Below are 27,088 nucleotides of genomic sequence, written 5' to 3' on the forward strand. Positions count from 1 at the left end.
CCAAGCAGGAGCTGTTTGACTTGAGACAAAGTCACTATTATTCCAAGCAAGCTCAGGAAGCCCTCATAATTTTGTTGCCCCTCAGAAGGGTGAATTTATTTAAAAGCCAGTTAAGTTAAATCACCAAGAAAATATTTTTATTTTCTTGCAACCTAGCTGTAAAGGACTTATGGGTACATAAACAAATGTATAACAAGAAAAATCTACCTGGAAGCTATATTGTTGGGCTTTTTGTGCATTTTAAGTGATGGCTGTAAGGGGCATGTTCTTTATCTGTAGCACTAGCAAAAATAAGTAATGTTTTTCAGCTATTCACAGTGCAAGTGTGCAGCCTGGAAGCCATGGAAGAAGAAAACTTCCATGGTCCACAAATTATTGAAACATACTGACTATGGTAGTGCCTGCAGCCTGACCAACACACAAGTCTATCTATCTCCTCAGCTGGAGTTGATGGAGAGCCCAAAGAACTAGGTAGGAATACTTCAGGCTTATCTGGGGAGATTTTGGACTAGACTCTCAAGGTGCATGATTTACTTGAGTGCCTGCTTGTGTTTACAAACAGAAACCTTTTTGAGGTACCCTGAATATGATATTTCTGGTGCTACTGTCCTTTTTCAAAGACTATCTCTGATGTCTCCCCAGGCAGTGTCTCCCGAGCCCTTTATGACCCTTGGTTATGAGCCCCTGTCTGTGAGGAAGGCTCACCTCTCCTGGCCCAGTCTCTGCTACAGTGCTCCCTTGGGCTCTCCTGGCTGTTCTGGCTCCCCTCCTCTGCTCTGTATTGTCACTTACTGAATAGACTTGCTCAGCAGAGTTTTCAGAAGGAAAACAAAACGAGGTAGTCATGGATGACCAATATCAGCTTTTCTTTTTAACTCAGTCGTAAAGCATTGTTGGCTCACTGGTTTGGTTTCTACTGTCTATAAAAAGGTTTTGTGCAAGAAGTCCCCTTTTTCCCATCGCCCTGTGTGACACCAGTGCTGAGATGACCTTCTGCTGGAAAGTCTCATTGCTCAGTTTTGTCACTGCTCTGTATGAGTTTCCCTGGCAACCAGTTTGAGCTGCACTGAACCAAAAATATCTCACTGTGCCAGGGGAAAGTCAGTTTGCAGACATGTATTTCTCTTTAATGAGTTCTCTGGATGGTCTGTGTGTTCAGCCTGCAGATGTCATTATTGGGAACCAACAGCTGGGAGATGCAGTGTGCCCCTTTTCCTTACTTCCACAGGCAGAGCAGCCTATGAGGAGGCTGCCCCTGCATGATTGTCAACTGAGCTGTGGCTGTAGCGCCCATCATACTCATTTCTCGTGGGACTCTGAGGGTCCCGTCTTCTACTGAGAATGGTCTGTGCAGCAGACACCATGTCTTTCTTGGATTCCTTGGATCTCTGCAAATTTCAGAATTTCATATTCACAAAATGGGTAAGGTTGGAAGGGACCAACCTTACCTAGCTTATTGCTAACAAGTTTGTCCACATTTCTGTATAAATATGTGTGTCTTTACAGCTGGGCATGCAGTGAAGTCCAGTTTTGCTCCCATCCTGGTCTCTAAAGGCACTGCTTGTGACACCTCCGAATGAGCAAATGTATAAATCTTTGGCAGTCAGGACCCACCAATTTGCTCAGGAGAGAATGCAGAAACTGGAGGTGTTATTTTAAACCTTCCTTGTTTATTTTTGACTTGCAGATAATCTTTTCACTACCTAATGTAGAAGACTGATGTGAAGAAAAGCATTCGTAATTCCAGATGTGTTCTCAAGATGACAAAATTAGAAGAGACCAAATTGGAAAGCAGTATGTCATTTTTAGTAACAGGTTCCCTTTTCTGGATTTGTAGGGTGTGAGGATTGCGGTAAAAGCCTTATAGGAGAATGCAAACTCCACGGACCACTCATCAGGGCTAAAGATAGGGTTATTCCCAGCCGAGCCCGCCTCACCCTACCTCACTACCTCACTTTGCGAGTGTTGGAGCTGAGAGCTGGAAACCAGCAGAGTAAGTATTTTAGCTCTTTTTCCCACGTTTGAGAAAAAGGAGACAAAGAAACTGGCCTGTTTTCATGAGTAACTCAAAGCATAATCATTGGGCATTAACGTTATGAAGGCTGTTTTCAGCTGAGCACAGCTAAAGCTCACAGTCAGCTACTGTTTTTTGTGACTGATTTCTGGTAACAGACGCATCAACTGATGGCAGGACATTAGCCAGAGCTGGTGTGACATTTAGCTGTGAGCAACCAGTTAGCTCTGTTCAGTCAATTCAAGTTTAATGAATGTTGAATTTGTATCTAATAATAACAGCCATGCACTATCACTTTTTTTCTCTTTTCCCCAAGCATGCAAAACAGGAAAAAGTATCCAATGAAAGGTCAGAAACAAAATGGTAAATGACATCCCTTATCCACCCCCTGCAAACTCAAGAGATCACAGTGGGGTAATTTACCTTTTGCAGCATTTTCAGTTCATATTATAGAAAGACTGTTATTTCCTTGTGAAAGCAAAGCAATTTGAATGCCCAAACCTTAACAGAGGAATGATGTTTAGTGTGCAAATTTTCCACAGCTACCTGTGGAAAATTAGTCCTGCCTAGATTGCTTTTCAGACAGAGAATGACAAGATGCCTACACTGTCACTCCATTGATCTGTCTGTGGAATAACTGGAATGATTAAGAAGGCTAATACTGTGTTTTTATAGATTCTCTCCGCTCTTATTGGGAGAGAACAACCTCCCAAATTATGCCAAAAGGCAGAGGACTATGGTAACATCAGTTTGTAGATTGAGGAGTATCAACACGTTTGTGTTGCATACTCAGTTTAACATCCTGTCATGGATTTTTGATAGCTTTTTATTCAATATAGTTCCATTAAAAAAAAAATCAGTACCTATTTACATCCTTTTTAAATTCTTCACCTTAGAATTATTTAGTAGGTTTATTTGTCTAGAGAAGGAATCCTTGTGTTCTGCACTATTTTTTTATCTCCATTTTCACAGCTGTAAGCATACAAGACATAGTTTGTGATGTCTGTACTAATATTAGACTGCTCTTTGTTTTCTTCACAGTTCTTGGTGTATTTGCAAAGAAAGTAATACAGAAGAGAACACAATTTGGCCCTTATGTTGGTCAACTGTCTACAAAACTGACCTGCTATGATGAGAGCAGACTAGTCCTGCAGGTAAAAACCCACTGCCTTTCTATGGAGTGCATATGTGTCTTTAGCAGCTCATACTTATTTAGGTATTTTAGTCAGTTAATTTGCCATCTGATCTAGTTCATTATTTGTACTTTTGATGTGTGAGTGTAAATCACATTATTAGGCAATACAGCATAACCTGAAGTACCCAAATATTCCTGTATACTCTGTTTTCTAGAAGTTAGGTTTCCTGCTTTCTAGTTTTACCATTTCTAGAGTGTTAGGCCTATCAGTCTGATAGCTCTTGGTAAGCTTTTCAGGGAGCATGGCTACTGAACTTTCTTCCCAGGTAACACAAAAGGGTTTGTGCTTTGCACCATACCACTGGGAGGTTTGAGTTTGTGCACTGAGTTAGCAAGAGTGACGGAAATACACACTAAGGCACTGGCTTAGTAGGGAGAAACAGATAGGGAAACACTTCTTAATTATTTTTAAATGTTATTATTATTAATTAATAATAATTGTTAATTTATATATAGAGTTTGATGCACAGTGCACTACCTCAGTTTATTTAATCAGATTGTTATTTAGGGCTGGTACCTTCTGTTGCTGCACACATAGGTACCGACTGTTGCACCTGGACCATTACACTATTATTTGTACTTTATCCAGCAAAAACCTTGGCCTCTCAAGACTAGCCCAGCTTAGACAAATCTACATGGACATCCTTTCCCACAGGGATTCCTTGGGAGCTGCAGTTGATTGCAGTCCTCTGAGCCCCAGTCTTTGCATTTTGCTGTCAGGGTCGTGGCTGAGCACAGCTCTGTGTCATACAGTGAGTCCATGGTCAAGCCACAGCCTCTGTCAGGACTTCCCAACAGGTCATGGTTCTTCCAGAATTTGCATTTCCTGTCAGGCCCTCTCTTCCCTGAATAGAGAGACACCAGCAGCAGCTGTCCTGTGACACACTCTGTGGCTTCATTTGAGCTTTCTCCCATAGCCTGGGACTGGAAAACACTGTGTTGTGAGGAAATTCTTCAGAACTTTAGTTTGAGAGCTTCAAAGTAGTAATAGCTTCAGTAGTTGTTGTAAACTCGATTTGCACATGGAAATCATGGGAATCATCTGCCTGGAAAATAACACTGTCTGTCTATGGGATTTTCATAGCATGTGAACGCCAGAAAAGGTTTGTTCTTCTCTATTACTAAATATCATCAGTCTTTTGATTAGACACTATTAAAAAAGCAGAAAATGTACTTCTCTAACAATGGATGGATGAGCTAAGCACCCAGTTCCTTCCTCTTCACCAAGCCATTGTAAACCACACCCTATCCTCTATCAGTCAGCACCATTTGCTTAAAAGTGTACAGTGATAAGCGCAGCTCTGGCTGATGAATGGACTGTTTCTTCAGAAGAGGAGATTAGAGTCCCAGATTTCCTACATGACAGCAGTAGCTGCCTTGACTTCTCCCTAGCATGAGTATGTGACCAAACTTGTCCAACAGGCAGGTGCTTTCATCGGAAACGTGATGAAGTTAGATAAAATAGTTCCCAGAAGCAATGAAAATGCAACTCTTTTTTTTTTTGCAGTTACTTGCTCAGTTATGTGGTTAGTAGAACAAATACAAGCTGTGCTGACATCAGTTGTGCAGCTTTGTCTGTCCATGTTTGAGACACTGTTGCAGAAAAGCAACTGACTTGTTTGAGGTCGGTAGTTTTTGCCTCATAGGGGCATTCTCTTGGAGGGGAATCAAGGAAGAATGAAGTAAAGGAAAAAGAAAAGATCTTTCTGGCCCAATTGTTCATTTGTATTTACTTTTGCATTGTTAAGAGGAAAAAGAGAAGACTGTTAAAATGCCATTATGTTGTATGTTACCTCTCTGAACTTATTAACACAAGCCATACAATTGTTCCATGCAAAATGTGGTAGCACTGAAGCTTGAGATTATCGACTGCTCAGGAAGTAGATTAAGGCATAAAGCTTATCTTTCTACCTGCCTGCACTTAGTTCTTATAATATTATCTTTATATAACATAAAAATGATGAACTATAAATGGAAAATACATACAAAGGCCTACAGTTATTTTAGTAGCAGGTTGCTCAGCAGGTATTCGTTCTTCACTTTCTTTTGTGCTCAGTGTTCATTAAGAGTGATCTATTTCAAAACAGCCATGATTTCAAGGGACATATGACCAAGACAAGGTAGATAATTGATAGCTGTGATTGCAAATTAAAGAAAACAAATGTGCCTCTGTACAGGACTTGATTTTATCATATTCATCCTCCTGTTCTCCCCCCTTTGTTTCAGGTATTGAAAGATGGAGGGAAGTACTTTCTGGATACTCCCAATGAGGACTGTGGAAACTGGATGATGTTTGTCCGGCTAGCCCGGAACCAAGAAGAACAGACCCTTGTGGCTTATCAGCACTGTGGAGAAGTCTACTTCACAACAGTTAAGGTAGTTAAACCTACATTGCTCCACCTGTCATCCAAAAGGAAATTTATAGACAAAGGTTCTGAAAGACTAGCTCTTTACAATGACAGATTGATTATATTCTGCTAACTGTATCATTACTTACATACCACCTTTAATGTAATTTAATCTGTAGTAAAGCAAGCAGTGTATGGGGTTTGTCAGGAAAAGGTGTTGTGTACTTGCTGTTGTGAGTAGTGAAGAAACTGAGCTGAGGGAAGATAAAAATCATTCATGATGACAGTGTTTAAACTGAATGCTCTTTAATGCCAGGTAGGTGGATATGGTGGGATTATTTGGCATTATTACATTCAACAGTACTTCATTCTGGAAATAACAAACAAATTCCTTTCTTTTATTACATTTCGGGACACATATTGTTTTCTGAGCACCTTACCATGTGCTCAGGAACGAAGTGTTGAGTGAATTTTCATGTACAATTTTCCATGCACACTAAATCTGAAAACTTAACTGCAAAACTTAGAATTCTGCAATGATGCCATGAAATTAGCAGTTTATGTTAGAGATTCTGAACTGGCATCCTTGTCTGAAGAGAGAGAACAAGGTACTCTGTGTTTATGAATGAAGCTAGAACATGCAGTCTTGTTTTTTATTGTTTTGGCCATTTTCTTAGGCAGAGTTGGTTTTAATCAGAAATAACTCTTGCACACTTGGGAAACAGAAATCTATCTGTTGAACATCATGCTGGTATATCATTGGAAGCAACATTAAAATAAAAAAAAATATTATTAGTGAAAAGTAGTTACTATGAATTAAAACCCAGCATTTCAGTTTCATATCCAAGATTGACACATATTTCTATGGCATAGTAGTATTTACATTTTTTCCTCCATTTTTCTCAGTGCACATTGAGAAAAATATTTACTGTATAGTGGTGATGAGAGAATAACATTTCATACCCTTAAAGTCTTTTATAACAGTATGGAGTATAGTTGATTTGGGGATTAATATCAGCATAATTATTAAGAAAAAAAAAAAGGAAAATGTGAAATAGTATATGCTACTTTGAGACATATTTAGGCTGTGTTTGAGATTCTCATGCAGTCCATATAATCTGAGATTTCAACTTGATTTGAAATGCATTACATGCTTGTGAAATTGACAGGATTATTCATACTTTATTTGGGAAGCATGAACTTTTCCAAGAAGTAATTGTTACAAACTGGTAACTTAAAATTTCCAGTATAATTTAAATTCTGTCGAACCAGCTCTCTGCTGACTTCAGCAGAACTCTGCACATTGGCATTAATGGAGAGCTGCATCCTCTACACTGACACAAAGAGTGTCCTAGGATGATGCATGTGTCTTGGAACCTCTGCTGTGCTGTGGGTCATAGGGCATTGCTTGGGTTTTATTTCTCCCAAGTCCCAGTATCATTCAGGGTGCTGTGGCACCCTGCAGATTTGTCCTGTTCAATGAATGCGATGGCCTTGTGCTACACTTAGGCACACCCTGCTGGTCATGCTGTGGGCTGGCTTAGGGCTGATTCTGAAGATACTTTCTCAAGACATTTTTAGTAAAGTGGATTAAGATGGAGTAGGATTGGCTCCTTTCCCACTATTTTTACAAAAAAATGGGATTTCATGACATGAAACTACAGCTACTAAAGCAGATGTGTAAGTGGCATCCTGACACCACCATTAGCTTACTTTCTGACCTAATGGCTGCAATCCTTAGAAAAAAGTGCTTTAAAAGGTATATAACTGTGAGGAAATAAAAATCATCCATGGTTGCTGTTGGTCTGATCCCAGTTCTGATCCCTATTCTCTTATTGTCACTGGTGGCACAGAGTAAAATCCACTTGTAGTGGATTTGGTTACTGATATTTAATGTCAGTTTTACTGAGATTAGAGCTTTTGAATTACTTGACTGTTTCACACACTGATGCACTTGCTCTCCCCACAAAGTCACATTGATCAGCTCTCAGCTTCCCATAAAGGACATGGCTGCTGATCTAGGAATACTGGGCAGAAAGCAGTGACAGTGTCATGCTGTGCAGTTTCTTTGTGGTATCAGTCTCAGCTGTCACAGGCCAAGGTCTGAAGACATCCTTAAACATTTTGTCTCACAATGCATAATGAACATCCTACTTAATGGCTCTGCCTCATGTCCTTAATTGAGTGGAGAATTCAGGACAGACCATTTCTGTTTAGGCCAGCTGTTATCAAAATGTACACCCAACCCACATTGGTTGTAGTTAGCAGGCAGGCTTGTGTCTGCTAACAGACAGTAAAAAATTCAGTTTTCAGCATTAAACCCACAATTAACCCCTCACCTGTCTGTATTCACGATCTACATTGTCTTTTCCCTACCATGCTTATCCCACACCAATATTACAAAATAAAGGGATTTTATAATGTCACATTTTCTGGAATAAGACTCAGCTCCTCTCCTTCCAGGCCAGTTTGTTTGGTGGGGTTTTTTTGTTGTTGTTGGTTTTTTTTTTTTTTTTTTTTTTTTTTTTTATTTTTTTGTGGCATGAGTTTACCTTAGTTAAAATAAAACTACAAGTACAGTGCAGTTTGTCTCTACTCCTGTTGCAGCAATGTTGGTGTTTATTATAGATGAAGAAAATTGTGTACAGGGTCAGGGAGTCATATAAATCATGACCCCAAAGTTTAGCATTTAAAGAACTAATAGATCTTTAGCCAGTGAGGGTAATCATGCCTCTCCTTTTCTCTCTGCTATATTATTGACTGAAAGTATTTGTCAGAAGAGGTCATAGTCCAGTCCAAGGAGAGATTTGGGCAAGCATGACTGGATGGAAGACTGCAGATTATGGCCTCCCTTAATCCTGTGGGGGAAGGCTTCAGTGGAAGGAGGGCAGAGTTACAGTAAAGCACACTCATAGCAAGCCTGACACATTAGAGCCAGCCTGAGGAAGGTGCCAATTTGCCTTGCAGTCCACATATTGATCAGCTCTGCACCCATGCTCAGTGTGACATATCCAGGAGGCATCCAAGATCTTGTGCATTCGCAAGGCATTTTTCCTTTGCCTGTACTCTGTAGTTAAGTGTTGTGTCCAGTGGGCTTCCAGATATCAAGGAATGGGCATGGGATATTGCTTGGAAAGACTGATGGATGTCTGAATATCACAGACAAATATATCTCACTGAGCAAAGGTTATGAGCATTGAGGCATCCCTCCTGCTACAGGCCCCCCCCCATCCAAAATCTCTGCATATACAATTCCACTTTTAGAAACAGAAAGTGTCAATCAAGAAAGTGGACAATAATGCTCAAAAAGTGCTTGAATCTTGAAACTAAGTTACCAATAATTTAAACAGAGTCAAAAAATGCAGTTTGGGTAAGGACAAAACACTGCACATCCCTGCCCCTCCTATTTTTCTTATTGTTTGGTTTAGGAAAATTGACACAAGTAAACATGTTCTGTTTTTTAACATTCACAGCCAATTGAACCCCACACAGAATTGAAAGTATGGTATGCTGCCGATTATGCCAAATTTATGGAAGCTTCTGCTGTCTTCATTAAAGAAGAATCAGATGTTTCTCCTTTGCCTCCAGTAGCAGTAAGTACCCCTACTCTGCATTGAAGCCATCACTAGAAATAGTAAATTATGGTTTATTTACATGTTTGCTCTGTTTATATAACTCTAGTAATGCAAGTGTAGGCCAGAGTACTTTTAGCAATTTTAGCCAAGCAGCTACCCAGAGAAAGGCTGATCTTCCTGTCCTGTGTTTGTAATCCAATGGAGCCATCAGATGTAGTCCAAAGTACTTGGCACCACTTGATGTATTGGAAAGACTTAAGCTGGGCACTAATTTTTGGATAACCAAGCTGTCAAGCCTCAGACTTTTTTCACCATTTCCCCTTCTTTTGCTCTGACTGATTGGCCAGAGTACCCACTAATTATTTCAGTCTTTCCTGTTCAGTAACCCTTCTCTACTAATTCAAATACCTTCCCCTCTGTATCACAGCAGAAATCCTTAAACTGATAGAAGAAGTTTGTTAAGTGCTGAAAACATGGCTGTGAAAATCAATACTTAATCTAGAAAGAATGTGAAACAAATGAACCAGGAATACAAATGAACCAGGAATTCATGTTCCAAGAAGGCTTGTGAGGCCTTCAGAATATTCCCCAGAAGGAGGGTGAGGGAGAACCACAGCATCAGACACTAGTCTGAGCAAAGAGGAGGGCTCAGTTTGGAAATAAAGATGGATTGCATACAGCCTCACCATGCTCTCTAGAGCAAGTTAGCCCAAGAGCAAGGGAAAAGAAGGACAGTTTATGAGAAACTTAGATAAAAGGTAGATGAAGTTGAGGAGGTGCACAGTCATGCATTAATTGAAAGTGTATTTCATCAGTGATGGGAGTTTTTTGGTAATTGGTTTTCATCAGCATGTTTATAATATCAGTATTTAAAGTGAATTCAACTGAATCCAGTAGAGCTCTTATTTCCATGGAAGTAATACGTCCAAATAATAGACTGTCTGCAAAAACAAGGAAAAAAAAAAAGGTTTTAAGTCAGGATAGGCTTGAGATCCCTAAACCTAAGGTGTTTCTTATCCAGTTAATGGAAGTCTAATGCCAAATGTCAGGCAAAGTGAGGAAGTCTCTCCTGGAGCCATTGGCCATTGCTGTGTGGTAAAGCATGGAGTCAGCCTGAGACACAAGGAAATCTGTATGGCTAAACTACATTTTTGTACAGAAACCCATCCCATTTTTGTGTGGCTGAAATAGCAGATAAACTACTTCAGACCAAGGATAAAGTACAATTTACAACTGTTTATGAGTAATTCCATAAATGCAACAAATGTAGAGACTTTGAAATTCAGTAAGCACAGGTAAACAAAGGTGAAGGACTCAGGACTGTTACAGTAAATGCTTAATAAAAACATATAAATTAGTATTTAGCCAACCTTACCTTACCTTTGAGTTTTTACTCCTAGACACAATCTATTGCCAGTTGAACAACTAGGTGGTAGCACATGGAAGTAAATATCACCAGAGACAATAATGGATCTTAGAAAAGCACAGGACAAGATGAGTGAGAAGAATATGACCCTTCCTTAGAATGTTTAGTAAGAAAGACCTGTCTCTGTTCTCATTGCAGAAAGAGCCCGTAGACCCTTGGATATGCTCCAGCTGTGGAGGCACTTTTGCAACTTTTGCTCTGCTGGAATCTCACCAGTGCATCCATAAAGACCGAGTCCTTCCTACGAGGTTCAGACCACCAAATAAATTGGGACCTGTAAAAGCAAAAAACAAACTCAAAGGGAAACTGAGAGGAGCATCATTAGGCAAAAGCATTACTCAATGCTTTGGGACCATTTCCTGTTCCTCTGCTGCAAAGTTCAGCTGTGCCAGCTCAGGAAGCACTTGTGGTGCTCTCGTAAGGTTTATACCTAAATGGAGAAATGGTCGGTCTTCACTGCTGAAGGGAAAAGAAGTGAAGCAGCCAGATAGTTATCCCTGCCGACTCTGCGGGAAGATATTTGATTCCATTGACAAGCTCACCGTCCACACTTATGCGCACAAAGGGGAGCGTCCCTACAAGTGTTCACAGCACGGATGCACGAAAGCCTTCATTTCCAAATATAAACTGCTCAGGTACAGCTCCGAAGGCATTCCTTTTCTGCTGGTGGTGTGTGGGGGGGAAAAAGACATATTTTTCTTTGGGGTGTTCTAGTGACAGTTAATCCCCAAGGTCCAGTTTTTATTATTACTGTTTTTGATAGAATTGGAGAAAACTAGTCTCCCTTAATTATGGTGGCTACTGAAAAAGATGATGTTGAGCAGTTTTAAGCTACTCTATGCTTTATGATTAACACCTTCCTCCCCCTCACAAAATGTAGGTTTTACTAATAACCTGAGAAATGATGGGAATGCCTTCTTTCAAGAATTCCAGTGTTTTCAAGTTTTGAGGCTGCAAGAGTTAATGTACTAGAATAAAGGTGAACACAAATAACTTTTTTGTGCCTGTGTTTTGTATTTTTTTTTTCCTCTTAGGCACTCGGCCACTCATTCTCCACAGAAATCTCACCAGTGTGGCTACTGTGAAAAGACCTTTCACAGGAAAGACCATCTGAAGAATCACCTTCAGACTCATGACCCCAACAAGATGGCCTTCAAGTGTGAAGAGTGTGGCAAGAAGTACAACACCAAGCTAGGCTATAAGAGACACTTGGCTCTTCATGCTGCCACCAGCGGGGACCTCACCTGTAGGGTGTGTGCCCAAGAGTTTGGTGGTACTGAGGTTCTGTTGGAACACCTCAAAAGTCATGCAGGGAAACCGACTGGCAACATGAAGGAAAAGAAACATAAGTGCGACCACTGTGAGCGTCACTTCTATACCCGTAAAGATGTGCGACGTCACATGGTGGTCCACACGGGCTGCAAAGATTTCCTGTGCCAGTTCTGTGCCCAGAGGTTTGGGCGGAAGGACCACTTGACACGCCATACTAGGAAGACTCATCCACAAGAACTGCTGAAGAGCAGGTTGCAGAATGGTGACTCAGTGGGTCTCCTTGACCAGCTCTTTTCATACAGACTGAAGGAAGATGCCAGCATGCTGTCCCCTCTTCCTGAAAGGGTCCCTGTGCCGAATGGGATTGTGAATAGTTCAGAAGCAGAGGAATACAACTGTTCACATCTTCATTCCCAGTCAAGCTTACAACCTGCTCTTCCTCTTGAGTCTTCTCACTTGCAAAGGATGGGCTGTGCAGACAGCCTCCCGGCTGTCCCTCCCACACCATGTTCAGCAGCTGTCCCCCTCAACCTGAACCTTCATCAGCCTAACAAATATGACCTTAGTTCTACCTCATTTGCCGCAGGATCCCTCAAGAATCTACCGATAAAAGTGGATGTTAAAGGTTACAATGTGCATCTTCTCGAGGACCTGCCGTTACCAGAACCTCAGTCTCTCCACAAAATCAATATGGAAGAAGCTTCCTCAGGGCCTGTAGGGGATACTAACAAGTACCCAGTGCACAAAGAGACAGAGGCAGCAGCTGAAACTGCAAGCCTGCCTTTCATGGATCTCACTCATGTGATGGGCTTCTGGCAGCTCCCACCATGTGACAACCAGAACACTATTGGGGACATCACAATGGCGTTTGGCTCAGAGGAGCCGTCACACAGGCTGAATGGCCTTGGCCAACAGCAAGGTCTTCAGCTAGCAGCTGGTGGGATGGCCATAAACCAGCTGCATCAATTTCCTCGCTCCTTTCCATCCACTACAAATTCTGTAACATTGCCTCACTTTCACCATGCCTTCAAGTAACCATCATCCTGTGTGGGTTTTTTCCTTTTTTTTTTTTTTTTAAGACTGTGCTTCTTACTTAAATCTGTTAGGACCGGGGTGTTTTTGTTTTGTTCTGAAGAAAAACTGCCCCAGATTTTTTCAAAGCACGTTATGAACATGGTAGTTAAATTCAGGATGTTAATAAACAAGAAGCTCTATTTTTCATACTGTTAGTTTTTTAGCATATGACGACAGTAGAACTAACATATGTCTCTCAGCTCCCTCTATATTTTTGTTTCTTTTCATGCAAACAACTGAATGACTATCTTCAGTGACAGCAAAGTATCATAACAGGCACAATAAAACTATGGCTGCTGCAATAGGAGAAATAGGGTTAGGGTGAATGGGAAGAGGGGGGAAATCACAACGAAATCAATTTAATGAGCCATAAATCACAGCAAAGTTGTACACATGACAAATGTAACAAATGATTTATCAACATCAGATAGATTTCTGTTAAGCACTTAATTGATGAACTTTATTAATCCTTCATTTAAATCAGAATCATTCCAAGAGTAAATCTTACAGCCTTGTTTCACTTTCTTCAATGAAGTTCACCACTATTATGATTATGTTAAACTAGATTTTGTTTTCTCGAGGGCAGTTCAGCTGTGTGCCTTTTCCCTAGGGCTGGAAATAACTACCACTTCTGAACGACTGTGTAAGAACTGCAGTCTTGGATACATGCAGTTCTCAGAATGGGAAGGGAATTGACTCAAGTTAGAACAAAACATTAATTTTCCTTTAGAGCTGGATCTGTCCAGACATCAGACACTTCTCTCTCTCTTTCTCTTTCTAGTAAAGCACTTGAGCATTTGCTTAAATTTAAGCTTATGGTATCCCATTGGGTCAACAGCTTGATTAATTCAACAATTAATAAAAAATAATGCATCCTACCTAAGGGGCCTTTATTCACCTTTTGTTAATAAAAATGGCCATTGTTTAGTCTGGGAAATGATTAATAATTGCAACCATCTGAAAATATGGGCTTTCACAGAAATCCAGCCCTGGCCCTGGGGAGCCTGTGCCCAAGCAGGACCCGTGTGGAGCCAGGGGCAAGTCCGTGCACAGAGGGGCTATGGTGGTGAGCTGATGCTCAAAACCAGGTTCTGAACCTGCCTTACAAGTGTCAGCTGAAATTAGCAGGTTTGATAATGGTTGAAGCCATTGCACTCATGGGGGTTCTGCTCAGAAACATTGGGACTGCTGCAGTTGGACTTCAGGCGTTGTTTCTTGCAGACTAGAACCATGGGGACTTATGTTTGTTTCCTGGGGTAAATTGTCCATGAACAGTTCCTGTGGACAGTGTGTTGGTGTGACAGTCCTATCACCTGATGCATGAACAAGCAGAAATTGTAAAGATCACATTTTTCAGTAGATGACATTATTAAACAAAGAAACAAACTCTTCATAATTTAGTTTGTTACCTAACCCATAGTTACGAAAAATAATCATGGTTTTAGTGGATGGCTCGGTTACTAATGGATTCTGTTTCATCTAAAATAAAACATGGAATTTCTGAATCTGAGTAAATTTTCAAACCCCAAGAACTACTCTTCCATTAAATCCAAAGAGAGTTCATAGTACCCCATGGCCATTACTAATATAACATGGAGAAAGCATGTTCTCCTCTCCCTCGTTAATCACAGGAATATCTCCAGAGAGCTTCAAATAAAAAATAATTCTTAAATTGTTGCTGTTTTGCTGTTACTGAGCTACGGATCATTGTAGTTGTACAATGTCATTGAATATTCTTACAAGTTGATCGGTACGTGGATTAAGGATTGTCTTATTGCAGCTCATGAAAGAATATGTTCTGCAGATGCAGTGCTGAGGGGTATTTCTTGTTGTGAAAATTTTTGGCGTAAGACAAGCCAAAAGGAATTTTAAGGTCATTCCTGTAATGACAACAGCAGGAGGGAAACAGGTACTGCACAGTCATGTCCAGTGAGTAGTTATTGAAATTATGAGTTCCGGAATAGGGAAAAGGTTGCAAACAGTGTTACATGCACATTAAACAGCTAGGCTTCTATTTTCATCTGGACTTGGAAAGGTGTGTGTGTGTGTATATTCACTTAACTGTATTTTTTTCCTTGTTCGTGCAAATTGTATTCACTGCGCTTCACGCAAGCTTATGTACTTGTAAAAAACCCCAAAAACCTAAATTCTTTGCTACAAAAAAAAAAAAAATTGTAGCACTGCCTGATCATACACATTTTGTCATTTTGGTTTGTGCTTTTATAAGAGGTGTCAGTAATTACCTAAATACTTGTCCTTGAATTTAAATGTGATGTTAAGAAGCAGACATTATGCAGACACTGAGCACGTTCTTCCAGCTGATCTTTCAGCCCTGGAGCATGGTACCTGAGCTCTGGGCTGCTGAGAGAGGTGCTGCTGCCTGATCTCAGCCTCCTCCAAAATATGGAAAGATGATAAGCATTTCTTACCAGTGCATATGTAACTAGAGATTAAAGACCGTCTCATTCAGATAAAAAGAAAATAGCCACTTCTGATGCATTTTAAAGTACATTAAAAGCACACAGAGATGGTCTGCAAGTAAAGCACAGAAGCAAACCTTAAATGTGCAATGCTGCTTAAACCCATCAGCCCATTCAATTTTCTTTTTCCAGATTCTTGACATCATAAATGTAGCAGAAGCTGATGATGTCCCATGACAAAGAAAGTCAAGCTATTTCAAAAAGTTATGTTGTCAAAAAAGCCTGTTTTGTTTTAAAAGTCTTACAACTCAAGAGACATGAGATACCCCCGAGTCATCTAATACCGTAAGAGGACTGGACTTTCTGAATGTATTCGTTAGGAGACCTCTGAGAGCATTTCTCAGAGGCCATCAGTAGCTGAGGCTCGAGCTGCAGGACATCTCTGTGGTGGCGCTGCCCTTGGCTCATGCAGGGCTGTGACAGCACCAGCGTGGGGAGAGGCAGCCCCACATCCACTGTGGGTACGGTGGAGGGGGGCAGCAGCCCAAGCACTGACCAGTGCTCCCTCTCTGGCACAGCTCATTCCTCCTCCAAATGTCAGAAGTGGATGTAAGGGCAGAGAACTGCCATGGAGAAGGTAGGATAGGCCATGGCACAGCAGGTAAGAGATCTGGGAAATCTTAGGATATTTTATCTCGCATTCAAATAGAGATAAAAATAGCTTTTATCTGAACTCTGCTTGAAAACCCGACAAGAAGCAGAGCAGTATGTGGTGAATAAACAACAGAATTACTATAATCAAATTATACTGTAAAAGAACAAAATTTAGTAAAGACTTGGTCTCATAAAAAAAAAGTATTCGTTTTATGAAAGAAGAAAAAAGACCTGAACCTGTTGAAATAATGTCAAGAAGCTAAAATTATACTACATGGAATAAAGGACTGCATCCTCTATGTAATCACAAGTAGATCTATTGCTAAGTTCCCATCCTCTATCAGAAACCAAGTTCATTTCTTTTTCCTTCAGTTTTATTTACCAACTTTTCCTGTTGGAACTTGCCATTTTCTTAGTCAATGGGTTGCTGTTATATTCAGAGAGTTTTTCATAGTCAGTCTGAACTGGGGTTGTACATTCCATATATTAATGATTGGTTCATTTCTAGTGGAATGTTTAAAAATTGTTTCCTCAATACACCATTCCTGCCTTTTTTTTTTTTTTTTTTTTTTTTTTTTTTTTTTTTTTTTAAGATACTGGAAACTAAGCCGTGAAATCCTACTTTTCTGTACACAGACAGAAAATAATGGGGACACACACACAACAACAACAAATACAGTAAAACTTGCTCTAAATTTGAGGATTCATTTGTTTGGTTGTTAAAGAAAGCAACTGTGGTAACATTGCACAGTATAATTGGGGTTTTTCCCCTCTTCTTCCTGGACTGAAAGAAAGGCTAAGCAGCAATGCTTTAATATACTGGGTCTACTGTCATGCCTGCTTTTTCTAGCCCTAGGAGTTACAGTTGCTTCAGTTCATACTTTCTGTATCCATCTTATCATTATTTGCTAGTCTAAGTAGTTTAATTAAACCCTTTAAAATGTGGTATTTATTACTGCCATGTCCAACTATTTTTCATCTTCATTTACTTAATGAGCATTTAATAGGTAAGAAAATTCCTTATCGATTTTAATTGAAAGCCTTACTGAAGATTATTGGGCTAAAAAGCTCCTACTTGTTTCATCACTGAAAGTTTATGGAAGGTGATCCGAGGCTGACAGTGGATCAAGTGACCAAAAAAACAAGAAGGAATATTCTTCTACAACATTTCTGTCTTGTTGATTAATTTTTAAAAGCAATTAAAGAGTTTAATGCAAGAATGAGATTTGGTTTTAGTCTAAACTCAATGTGCTTTGAAGAGATGCACAGCACACCTGGCCATTTATCATGTATCAATCACTATCATTTATTGTTTACTGGAAGATTCTATTAAATATTCACATGAAGGTCCACAATGTCCACTTGTCTTGTTCAATATATCAGAGCATTAGGGGAAAGAAAACGAAAATCACATGGTACTGCATCTTCCTACATTTTGTTAAAACCATTGAATGAACTGCTGGTAACGTCCACCCCTTTAGGCAATCATTTAATTAAATCTTGGCAGCGGATACAAAGAGTCTCACAGCTTTAAACAGGATAGCATAATAAGACTTGTAGCCTAGAGAGAAAAAGCCCCAACCAAACCTGAGCCAATGAATTACAGTTTGCTTATTTTATTGGTAGCTGTAGTATTTCAGGGGGAAGTGGAGCTGAAAAATTGCGTTGCTTAAGGTCTTCCATAATGTGTCAGCAGAAAGACTTAACACATCCTTGCTGACCTGTCACTCTTATCTTCTGTTGTCCACTTGTGCTCTGAAAGCTGCAACAGGCCATATACTTGTATTTCTTATTATAGAAAGAGCTTTTATATTTTACTCTATTTTCTCCAAGAAGATTAAACCTGTATTTGTGGGAAGGTGATGGAGCAGCTCATCCTGGAAACCATTTCCAGGCACATTAGGGATGAGACCATTTATTTGCACCACTCAAAGCCAGTTTCTCACATCTCCTTTCTCAGCTAAAAAAGGCTCATGGGTAGCTCTGAAACTGATTTCTCACCTGCTCTGTAAAGCACTTGGAAAAGCTCAAGTTTTACAGAAAATGCAGCAGCAGTTGCCAATACCCAGCACCTGCAAGCTCACCTAAACCAGTCTTTTTCACAGCTCCTCTGTCCTCTATTTCAGATGTGAGTGTGGGTGTCCATCCCAGGGACCCGCTGGGGGCAGTGGCTGTACCAAGCCTCTGCAAACTGGCTGCAACTAAGACCCCAGTGATACCTGGACTAGCCAGTTTCCCTAGGGAAAGGAGGTGTCAAGCCCCAGGTTTCAGAATTCAGTGACTAAACCTTGAGAATGGTGATGGTATCAATAAATCCCTGTTGGAGATCTGCAAGACCTGTGTGATAACCACAGGAGCTGACAGCTGTTAACATAGTCCCAGGTAGCACAGATGACACCCCAGGGTACTAACAGCAGTTTTCCTGTAGCTGGCAAAGCCAAAGAGGTGGGTGGAGCTGATAATGGCACTGTGGACTGGACACTCCCATGCCCATTGCAGTGCTCCCCACAGCTGAGGTTTCCAGCCGCTGGCCAGCAGCAACCAAGGAGAGTAAAACCACACACAGAGGAATCCTGCAACAACTTTGACTGGGAGTCTCTGCAACTGGCTGTTTTGTGCATGTTCCTTTTCATCCCCTGCTCCAAGCACTCTCACAAGGATTTCTCCCAGGCTCAAAATACCTTGCCAGCTATGGGGAATCATTCTTGGCCATATTTCCTGCTAAGGACTCATGCTCTGCAGTTGTATACATTTCAGAGGGCTGCAAGATGCTGACCATCTGAGCCATCCTCTTGAGCAACAGCACCACAATCACCTTTAAACAGGGGCTGTAAGGGCTTCTTGCTGCTCTGACATGGCTGGGCATGTCCAGAGATGGGAACCCCAGTGACTGCATGGTCTGAGGAGCAGGAGCACCAAACATCATGGTCTGGGAAACAAAACATCAAGGAGAAGGAAGAACCTCCACGCTGTCATCCTGGCATAATTACTGAAATAATGCTGGCAGCTTCCACACTTGGACAATGGAAGCACAATGGAAGTGCATAAGATCTGCTGGAGAGGTTTGCACTATCGAGTAGCAAATCCTCTAGAGATGTCTGGTACAGCAGAGCACAGTCACTGCCTGCTTGGGATGGGGCTGTTCCAAATCAAAGAACATTCAACACCAAAATTAGTATTCTCAGCAGCCTGAGGATGCTCTGCAACAGGTCTGTTGCAGGCCCTGAGGAGCTCTGCAACAGGTTTCAGTGAAATTGATTACTTCAATTAATACAAAGGACTTCATACTGCAAACACTGCAACAGGATATTCTGTATAACAAAAGCAAACAAGTTCTTTTTACATTATAATATTGAAATAAAAAATAAGAATTTCTTACCCAGACTTTCCTGAGGAAGTTTTCACAGGAGATACACTCGTAGGTTTTCCTGTTTTCTTCGGTGTTTCTGAAGAGGTCTCTGCAGATCATTATGTTTTAAATTTACTTGCCATAAAACATGATAATCTACATAAATTCCCAAACTTTATAAATGTAGGGATCAAAGATACTGATACAAGGAGCAGTGTGTACTATCATTCACAGGTTATACTACAAATAACCTTTAAAAGAACTTTAAAAGAACCTTCTAAACATAGACTAATACAGGTCATGATTACCAGTAGCAATGGTTCCTAGAAAATGTATTATGTGGTATCCTGCTTAGAGGGAACTATTTTAGGGATGGGGTGATGTTAATTTTAAAGCTGAATAAACAAGGGCATTCGGAACAAACAAAACACAAAGATTTGTACCTCATCTAAATGGACTTAAGGTAAAAAGGATGGAATAAATCTCAAAGTTGAACAATAAAGGTTATGGAGCTCTTTATGGGCAAAAAGAACCTCAAAGTCAGACTCTATATTTTAGGTCTATATAGATAGTTCTGTTTGAGGCCCTCGAACTGAAAACACGTTTGGGTCCCTCCTGAGGACCCAATGAAAATCTCTGTGCATACAATCCACACAAGGGATCAAGATAATGACCAGGAAAGCCATTCACTATCAACAACATCCCCATGGAAATTTTTGTCCTCTCTCATTTATAGCAAGTGTTGTATAGAAATAAGTTTAGGATTCCATGTTAGGACTTGCAAAAAAAAGCCCAGCAAAAAAAGTCGAATTTGATAATTCTGCATTATTCTATCAGAAAGCAAGATTCCAAAACCTAGGATCTACTTTAAAAAATGCCTCCCCGACCTAGAATACCTCAGAGTTTGTTATAAGAAGCACACAAATATGATTAAATGAGCTCTTTGCCTGGCGTATGTTTCTCTTTTTGTATTCTCTCCAGAAGTGCTAACACAGCAGGTGTTAATGTTGGAGTTTTTCTCTCAGTCAATGATTGCTTGTCCTAGTAAAACAAGATGCACAATCATCACTCAACTCTAGCACCGAGCTCATAGACCCCAGTGGAAACTCCCCAAATTGCTGTTGAAGCAGTGCTAGGAAGGAACAGGCCAAAGGTCCACCCTCTCACATTTGTAAGCCATTTTTGCTGCTCTGAATAGGTGAAAGAGTAATAAGATTTTTCAACATCTTAAAAAAAAAAAAAAAGAAACCAACCAAAATCCCCCCCTAACCAGCAGTAGTCTCCTAAAGGAACTGTTGATATTATTCTCTCTTCTATAACAAAACAGGATCTCACTTCAAGACACTGATGATTAGCTGTACTTTTGTGATTCCCCGAAGGGGCTCTGCCCTTTGGCCTTGTGTCTAGTGACCAGGGAACAGCAAACCTTCCAACAGCAGGGAGCCCTAAAGAACTGGTAGAGCTTTCCCAAAGCACTGCAAAAGCTGTCAGATTTCTGATTCTCTACAGCTGTTACCCTGGAATATAGCTGCAGAAGAGTCTGAAGTTGTTGTCCCAAGTTTTTTGTACTGTCATATTCAGTCACTTTTTTAGTCAGAAAAAGAGCTCCAGTTATGGGCAACTCCCAGATGATATTCAGCATGCGTTTTGTTGTAAGAGTTCATCAACTTCCCTGGAATTTCAATTCTTGTATTAATATAGGCCTTTATTGGCCACAAACTCTAGTTTAGCAAATCTCCTTCCAGGACAAGACAAGTGTGATTGTGTTTGCTTACCAAAGCCTGTCTGGTTGAGTTTGCAGCATGGCTGACAGCTTGCTTTCCACAAAACTCCATGTCCCTCTGTCACGGAGCCTCAGCAAACCTTTGAGAGTATAAAGGACACTGTATATAGTCTGACAGAAAAAATCAGCTGGTGTCACAGTTTATACGCTACAGGAGAAGAATCCCCCTGCCTTTCTGGAACACTCAAGATGCAGTTCAACACCTGGCCCCACCAGCAGGTGTTTATGATGAATTCCATTCAGCTTCCAAAGTACAAACTTAGCAGAACTACAGAACCTTCCTTTAGAAAAACACTTGGGACACTAAAATGCTGCTTATGGTATTAACCCTGCAAACAGTAATTGCTTTTATTAATCCCCAGGAATAAATCCTGGGGATTAATAAACGCAGATTTTATTATCTTTGTCCTAGTCCTACTCCTTCCCAACCTCACAATTGACTAGTCTGAGCAGAGCTCCTCAAGAAGCATGTGAATATCCAGGCCTCTGGCTGCAGGGAGTGTCTGAGCCCGGTGTGAAGTGCTGGAGGATAGTGGGAAAGGCACCTGCATGCACTGTGAACAGCTGGATGATCTGCTCAGCCTGTAGCAGAGCTCAAAGAGGAGGTGGGGAGGCCGAGAATTATCAGAGAGTGCGAAAGAGATGTAGACTCAGAATTGCACCCTTCCATCCCTGAGAGAAATGCAGTGGATGGAAGATCAGCAGGAGTCTGAGGAGCTCCACCGCTCTTGCCATCAAGTGAAGAAGGAGACTCAAAAGCAGGAAATGGAAACAGGTCCCCGCTCAGGGGGGCAGAAGAATTCCCTGTTGGCTTCCCCTGCCTTCCCAGGGGCCCTTACAGAATAGCTGTGAATCCTTGGACCCCAAGGGTCAGGCAGATGACAGAGAAGAAGCTCTGTCTGGGGGGTGTCCCACATCAGTGCAGTCAAGCAGAGGGATAACAAGTACAGGTAATAAAAGAAGGGTGGCTGTCGTGGCTGCCTTGCTCCTGAGGGGAACTGAGTGTCCTGTATGTCAGCCAGACTCATTCCATGGGGAAGTCTGCTCCTTGCTGGAGCCCGGCTAAGGGATATTGCCAGGAGACTCTCTGCACTAATTCAGCACACAGATTCCTACCCACCAGTGGCTGTCCAGGTGGGCAGTGACAAGGACACTCGGTCATAGGTTGGAATCAATGAACTCAGAGGTTTTTTCCAACCTAATTGATTCTGTGATTTAGGAAAACATTGCTGAAGCAGTTGTGCCCCATCAGCTGAGGCACATCCAAGAGCCAGGGTTCTGGGTGTGAAGCAGCATTATGAAGAACATGAAGTGGTGCTTTCTAAAATCCCTTTTGACAATATTACTGTCCTGATTCTGCTAAAAGCTCTTCAGCAACTGTTATGGCAGGTACAGTCCCACTCATTGCAATGAACAATCAGCGTTCAGGGTCAATGCAGTCACATTCAGCCATCACACTGCCTCTGATGTTCTCAGACCCTTTCCTCCGTGGCCAGTGCCTTTTACAAAAGCGGGCCGAGCGTCCTTACCTTAATACTAAAGATACAGTATGCTTACAAATTATTTCTCTCAGTAACAATACTGAAAATATGGCCCAAACAGCCACCAGGAGAGTGGGCAAAATGGTTCTGAGCACAGGGGAGGGGAGGATGAGACAGGGCAGATTCCTGGCTTCAGGGGTGCAGCAGGGACACCTGGAACTTAAGGGGAGAATGGGGAATTTTAGGCTCTATTTGGAGGAGGATGAGACAAAACTGAAATCTTTCTTTCCTTCCCACAATCCATGTACTTTCTCACCAGTCCTGTAGTACAGGATATACAGTCCTGTAGTATAGGATATACACCCTCACTAGGCCATTCAGCAATTTTCCTTCCTAAAAAGCATTTAGGAAGACAATTAGTTGTGGAGAAAAGAATCCAATTCCTTTCTCCACAACTGCTGCTGCTCTTGCACAACTTGGTTTCCTCCAAGAGGGAGAAGGAAAGGGAGGGTCTGCTCTTAGAGCTGGTAAAGTAAGACCAGAAGTAACAGAGTCATTAAAGAACTCAGCAGCGGAAATTCAGAGAGAAGCTTGACCCCAATCAAGGAAGGAAGATGTGTCCTGCTGCTTATATTGCATTGCTGGCATCTAGGAGAGGAGAGAGGCTGGAATCATGGCAGCTGCTTTTGCCATCAGTCATGAATTCCTGCTCTGGAAGCGATCCTTCTCCCTTCTGCTCTCTGCCTTCCTGAGGCAGGCAGGACTCCACTGACACCCTTTCCAAGATTTCTCCCACATTTTATAAATCACACCATCATGAGATATTGTCTGTGTGTGCATCTTTTTGGATCTGTAACTTTTAACACAGGGAGCTCTGTGCAGAGGCTGAACTTGGTATTAAGTAGTAAACCAGACCTGTCCTTTCCTAAATGCCTTTCCCTGTCTGCAAAGCTGGCTGGAGAAGGGGACAGTGGAAAAGGCACCCCGTGGGAGTGGGGAAGCCTGTGTACACTACTTGTTTTGAATGGAGAGAGGATGTATTTCACCCTCTGGTATAGGATAGTACAGCTATCCTGACTCTCCTCCTGAAGTGGTAATATCAGACCCCAAATGTACTGCTTTTAAGTTTAAAATGTATGGTTAGTTTTCTCTTCCTCTGCCTCTTCCATTGCCTCTGCCTTGCATTCCTACTCAATTCAATCCAAAAAACTGAGCTGAAAATTAGAGTCTATGGAGAGAATTAATGTTCACATTCTGTTGTGCCAGGGGTGCAAAACTGAATCCCATCTGTGGTTAATAAGATGTCACTGCCTTATCAAAGATCAGTACAAGAACCACAATAAGAAAGCAGACCAGGAATGTGGATTGGTGCTTGGTGGGGGAGAAGGTGGAAGAAGGTAGCTCTCCTTCACAGCTTTTGTGACCTGCTTGGCTGATTGAATAGTATTAAGAAAATACTCATAATGCTGCTTCCAGTTAGATTTCTTCCCTGACTGTTTCTGTAATGGAAATAGAAGACAATACAAACAACACTTCCCTCTTGCAAGGGACAGAAATATCTTAGAGCAAGGGTTGGTTTTTTTTGGGTTTTTTTTTTTTTTTTTTTTTTTTTTTTTTTTTTTTTTTTTTTTTTTTTTTTTTGTTTTTTTCCTGAGGGAAAAAGAAAACATTAGAAACAAAAGAAATTTGAGAAATTTCCATTTTTTGAAAGGCATAGGGAAGCTGGTACAGCCTTTCACTGTCTATTGACAGCACAAGAAGGAGGATAAAAAACCCAATGCACTCCAACAAAATACCATGGTTATGGCAGACATAAGAGCACTTAGGAAGAATCAGAAAATCAGAATTATTAGAAAAGACACCTTCCCTTCTCCCTTTGTCACATTCTTTTAACTTCAAACCTATGTGCACTTCTCTTTCTTCCCACAATTGATTTTAAAGGACATTTTACAACAGCAGTTGACCAAATCAGTAGTGAATTGGCATCTCTGGATAAAATAATATCCTTGCATGTCCATGCGTACTCACTTCCTCCCTAGAAAAATTACTTGTTCCAGTAAGAGCTTAAGCATCTTTTTCCTCCATCTCTGGTAAATAAGTTCAGCTCAAACCCATTTTTAAACCCTTCAGTAAAACGGCAGTGAATCCCTGCAACTTCATCTGTGCAAGGGCAGCTCTCAGGTTCAACCTTGGGCATTCATGCATCAACTGTCTTGAATCATGCTCTCTTTCAGATTTAGGTGAAGAGAAATCTATTAGAGATTCACCTTGCCTTTAAAAAATATATTTGAACATTTACTCGAAGAGCAGAGACACTTATGTGCCCAGGGCAGGCATGACATCTACTGATTTGGCTCTTCATATTCCCAAACACCAGCAGCACCGGGAGGGGGAGGAACGAATCTGGCACCCAGTCAAGCACATATGTGACACTCATCCACAACATCCAGGCTTTGTCCTTGGAGGAAACAATAGTGTTACTGGATGAAAGACTTCACATGGAGATAACACACACACCAGCTTTAACTATATCCTTTGCAGGGACTGTCTCTTCACAGTGGTGACTTCTGTTGCCTATAGTCTCTGTCTCAAAATGATGAAGGGCTTGCACTTCCTGTTGAAGGCTTCCTTGGAACACTGGATCAGCTGGGATGCAAAGAAAAACTGTTGCTTATGTGTTGGAGTGATGCTTTGCTAATGATGCTTTCTTACCCAGGCTTTAAAATTACTTACATCCAGGAGCAGGGAGCTGCAGCAGTATTTATTTTGGGTTCAGTTTAACTCCTGAAGAACTTCATCAAAACTTCCAAAAGCTGTCCAAGTACAGCTGCGGTTCAACACAAATAAGAAATAGAAGCCATTTCCAGTTTGTTCTGCTCAGGAACAGACTGGAGAGCAGTCCAAATGATGACATGCAGACAAGAACAGATTGGGTCTGTGAACAGGAGCTGTCCCATTGGACTCCCCCCTCGCCCCCCCCCACACCTGGTTTTCTTTATTTCTTAATTTCTTAATTAAGATGGAGACCAGTCTGATCCTGTTCAAGAGCCAATATTTTCATTATTAGTTCTCTGAGTTTAGATGTATTCCAGAGTGGGGCCTCCCCTGACAAACAGCAGTGCTGCCCATCCCACCAACACCACTGAAAGAGCCACAGCTCCAGGCTGAATGGGAGCAGCTGCTTACCAGCACCTGTAACCTGACACACAGAAGGAAAACGAGGGATATAACCTGCAGCTGGAAGCACAGGGAAATTTTAAGTAGATACGATATCCAGTGCCAAATTTGTATAAGGGACATGCCTCACAACAAATGAGGTTGTAAGGTTCAGAAATGTCTCAGATTTTAGCATCACTCTCCTGCAACAGGACGGGCAATGCCCTTTGTGAGGAACACCATGGAAGCAAGGATCAAACTAAAGCCTCTTTCCTGCACTGTGAGTTGCATGAGTCCATCCACAGCTGGTAAAGACCCTGTTCCTATCTTATTTTGCTTACTCCCCCTTTCTAGTTCTCAGTTATTCTTTTGATCTTCTTAATAATTTCTCTATGCTGTCCACTCTCTTTCCATAGGAATTAAGCAGACGCTTAAGCAAGGAATTTTGGTTACAGCTCAGCTGGACTAAAACATACCTCATTCTACAAAAACACACACACTTCCAAATCCTCATTTGCCTCTGAACCTTCTACTCCTATGACTCAGGTCCTTACATTCTGTTTCTAGACATTTTTGACAGCAAACTTGAGAGGAATGTTCCTCTGCAGTACTGGAAGTGCAGCAGACACCCGTGCCTTGCTCAGTGAGGAGCAAACCAGTCCTGCATCACCAGGGCATGGAGAGCCACTGTAAGGAGCTGGATCTCACCCTAGTCATGGTGACATAAAACTTGTCACCTCTCTTACAACACACAGCTCTCTCTTTTCAAACTATCTTGCTCAATAAAACAATTATGCTCTTCACAAATCTTGAGATACCAAACATGGGACTACTAACGCAAAGTAATTGCACCTTTGTCTTGCTTCTCGCAGTCACTCTGATTTCAGTGTATGTTTTGTTTTGTTTTGTTTGGGTTTTTCCTTGCCAAATCAGGTTTTAGCACTATTTCAGGGTTGATCTGATCTACCACAGAGACACAGGATCAGTAACGCAAACTGAAGAGCAGAGGGCTATGTGCAGAGTCCCACTCCTTGCAGAAAAACCCTGCATTTGGGTTGTGCCAGGCAAACGGTGCCATCAGGCATTCAGTTTGTAATCCAGGGATCAGGGAGGTCAAGGGGAATCTTTTCATTCACTTCAGCAGGCTTTGGAACAGAGCCTGGTGCCAACATTATGCTGTAAAAGGAACTACTTATCAGATGGTTTATTAGTCTATTTTTTCCCAAGAAGACTGAAACAACAAATTCAGCCTAAAATCCTGGAGCAAAATAGGGAGCTGCAAGTTAGTAATTTATGCCTCACCAAGAGAAAATACATTCTTTTAAATTCAGTGTATAGTAA

At 41.3% G+C, this 27,088-nt stretch overlaps 2 protein-coding genes across 6 annotated transcripts in view; one reads left to right on the plus strand and one right to left on the minus strand.

Annotated features, from left to right (window-relative positions):
* PLAGL1 (PLAG1 like zinc finger 1) overlaps positions 1–16,520 on the plus strand; it is a 42,263-nt gene extending 25,743 nt beyond the window's left edge. For 3 of the 5 annotated variants that reach the window (XM_041470001.1, XM_041470002.1, XM_041470003.1), the window contains exons 3-8: positions 1,838–1,993; positions 3,056–3,168; positions 5,436–5,585; positions 9,031–9,150; positions 10,697–11,193; positions 11,593–16,520. In XM_041470001.1, coding sequence (XP_041325935.1) covers positions 1,838–1,993; positions 3,056–3,168; positions 5,436–5,585; positions 9,031–9,150; positions 10,697–11,193; positions 11,593–12,865 — 2,309 coding nt within the window. In that variant the 3' untranslated portion in view covers positions 12,866–16,520. Of the gene's footprint in view, positions 1–336; positions 472–1,687; positions 1,994–3,055; positions 3,169–5,435; positions 5,586–9,030; positions 9,151–10,696; positions 11,194–11,592 lie in introns of those variants that run through there. The other 2 variants (XM_041470005.1, XM_041470004.1) reach the window with 2 other exon arrangements.
* Positions 16,521–20,257: 3,737 nt separating this feature from the next.
* On the minus strand, positions 20,258–26,464 carry ZC2HC1B (zinc finger C2HC-type containing 1B). Its single transcript, XM_041470047.1, is given in 6 exon segments — positions 20,258–20,368; positions 21,103–21,190; positions 23,945–24,090; positions 24,388–24,412; positions 25,119–25,237; positions 26,456–26,464. Coding segments are annotated over 6 exon segments (498 nt in total).
* Between the last annotated feature and the right edge of the window lie 624 nt (positions 26,465–27,088).

The sequence above is a fragment of the Pyrgilauda ruficollis genome, unplaced genomic scaffold (assembly GCF_017590135.1).
Source record: "Pyrgilauda ruficollis isolate IOZ18807 unplaced genomic scaffold, ASM1759013v1 scaffold24, whole genome shotgun sequence".
Taxonomy (NCBI): Eukaryota; Metazoa; Chordata; class Aves; order Passeriformes; family Passeridae; genus Pyrgilauda; species Pyrgilauda ruficollis.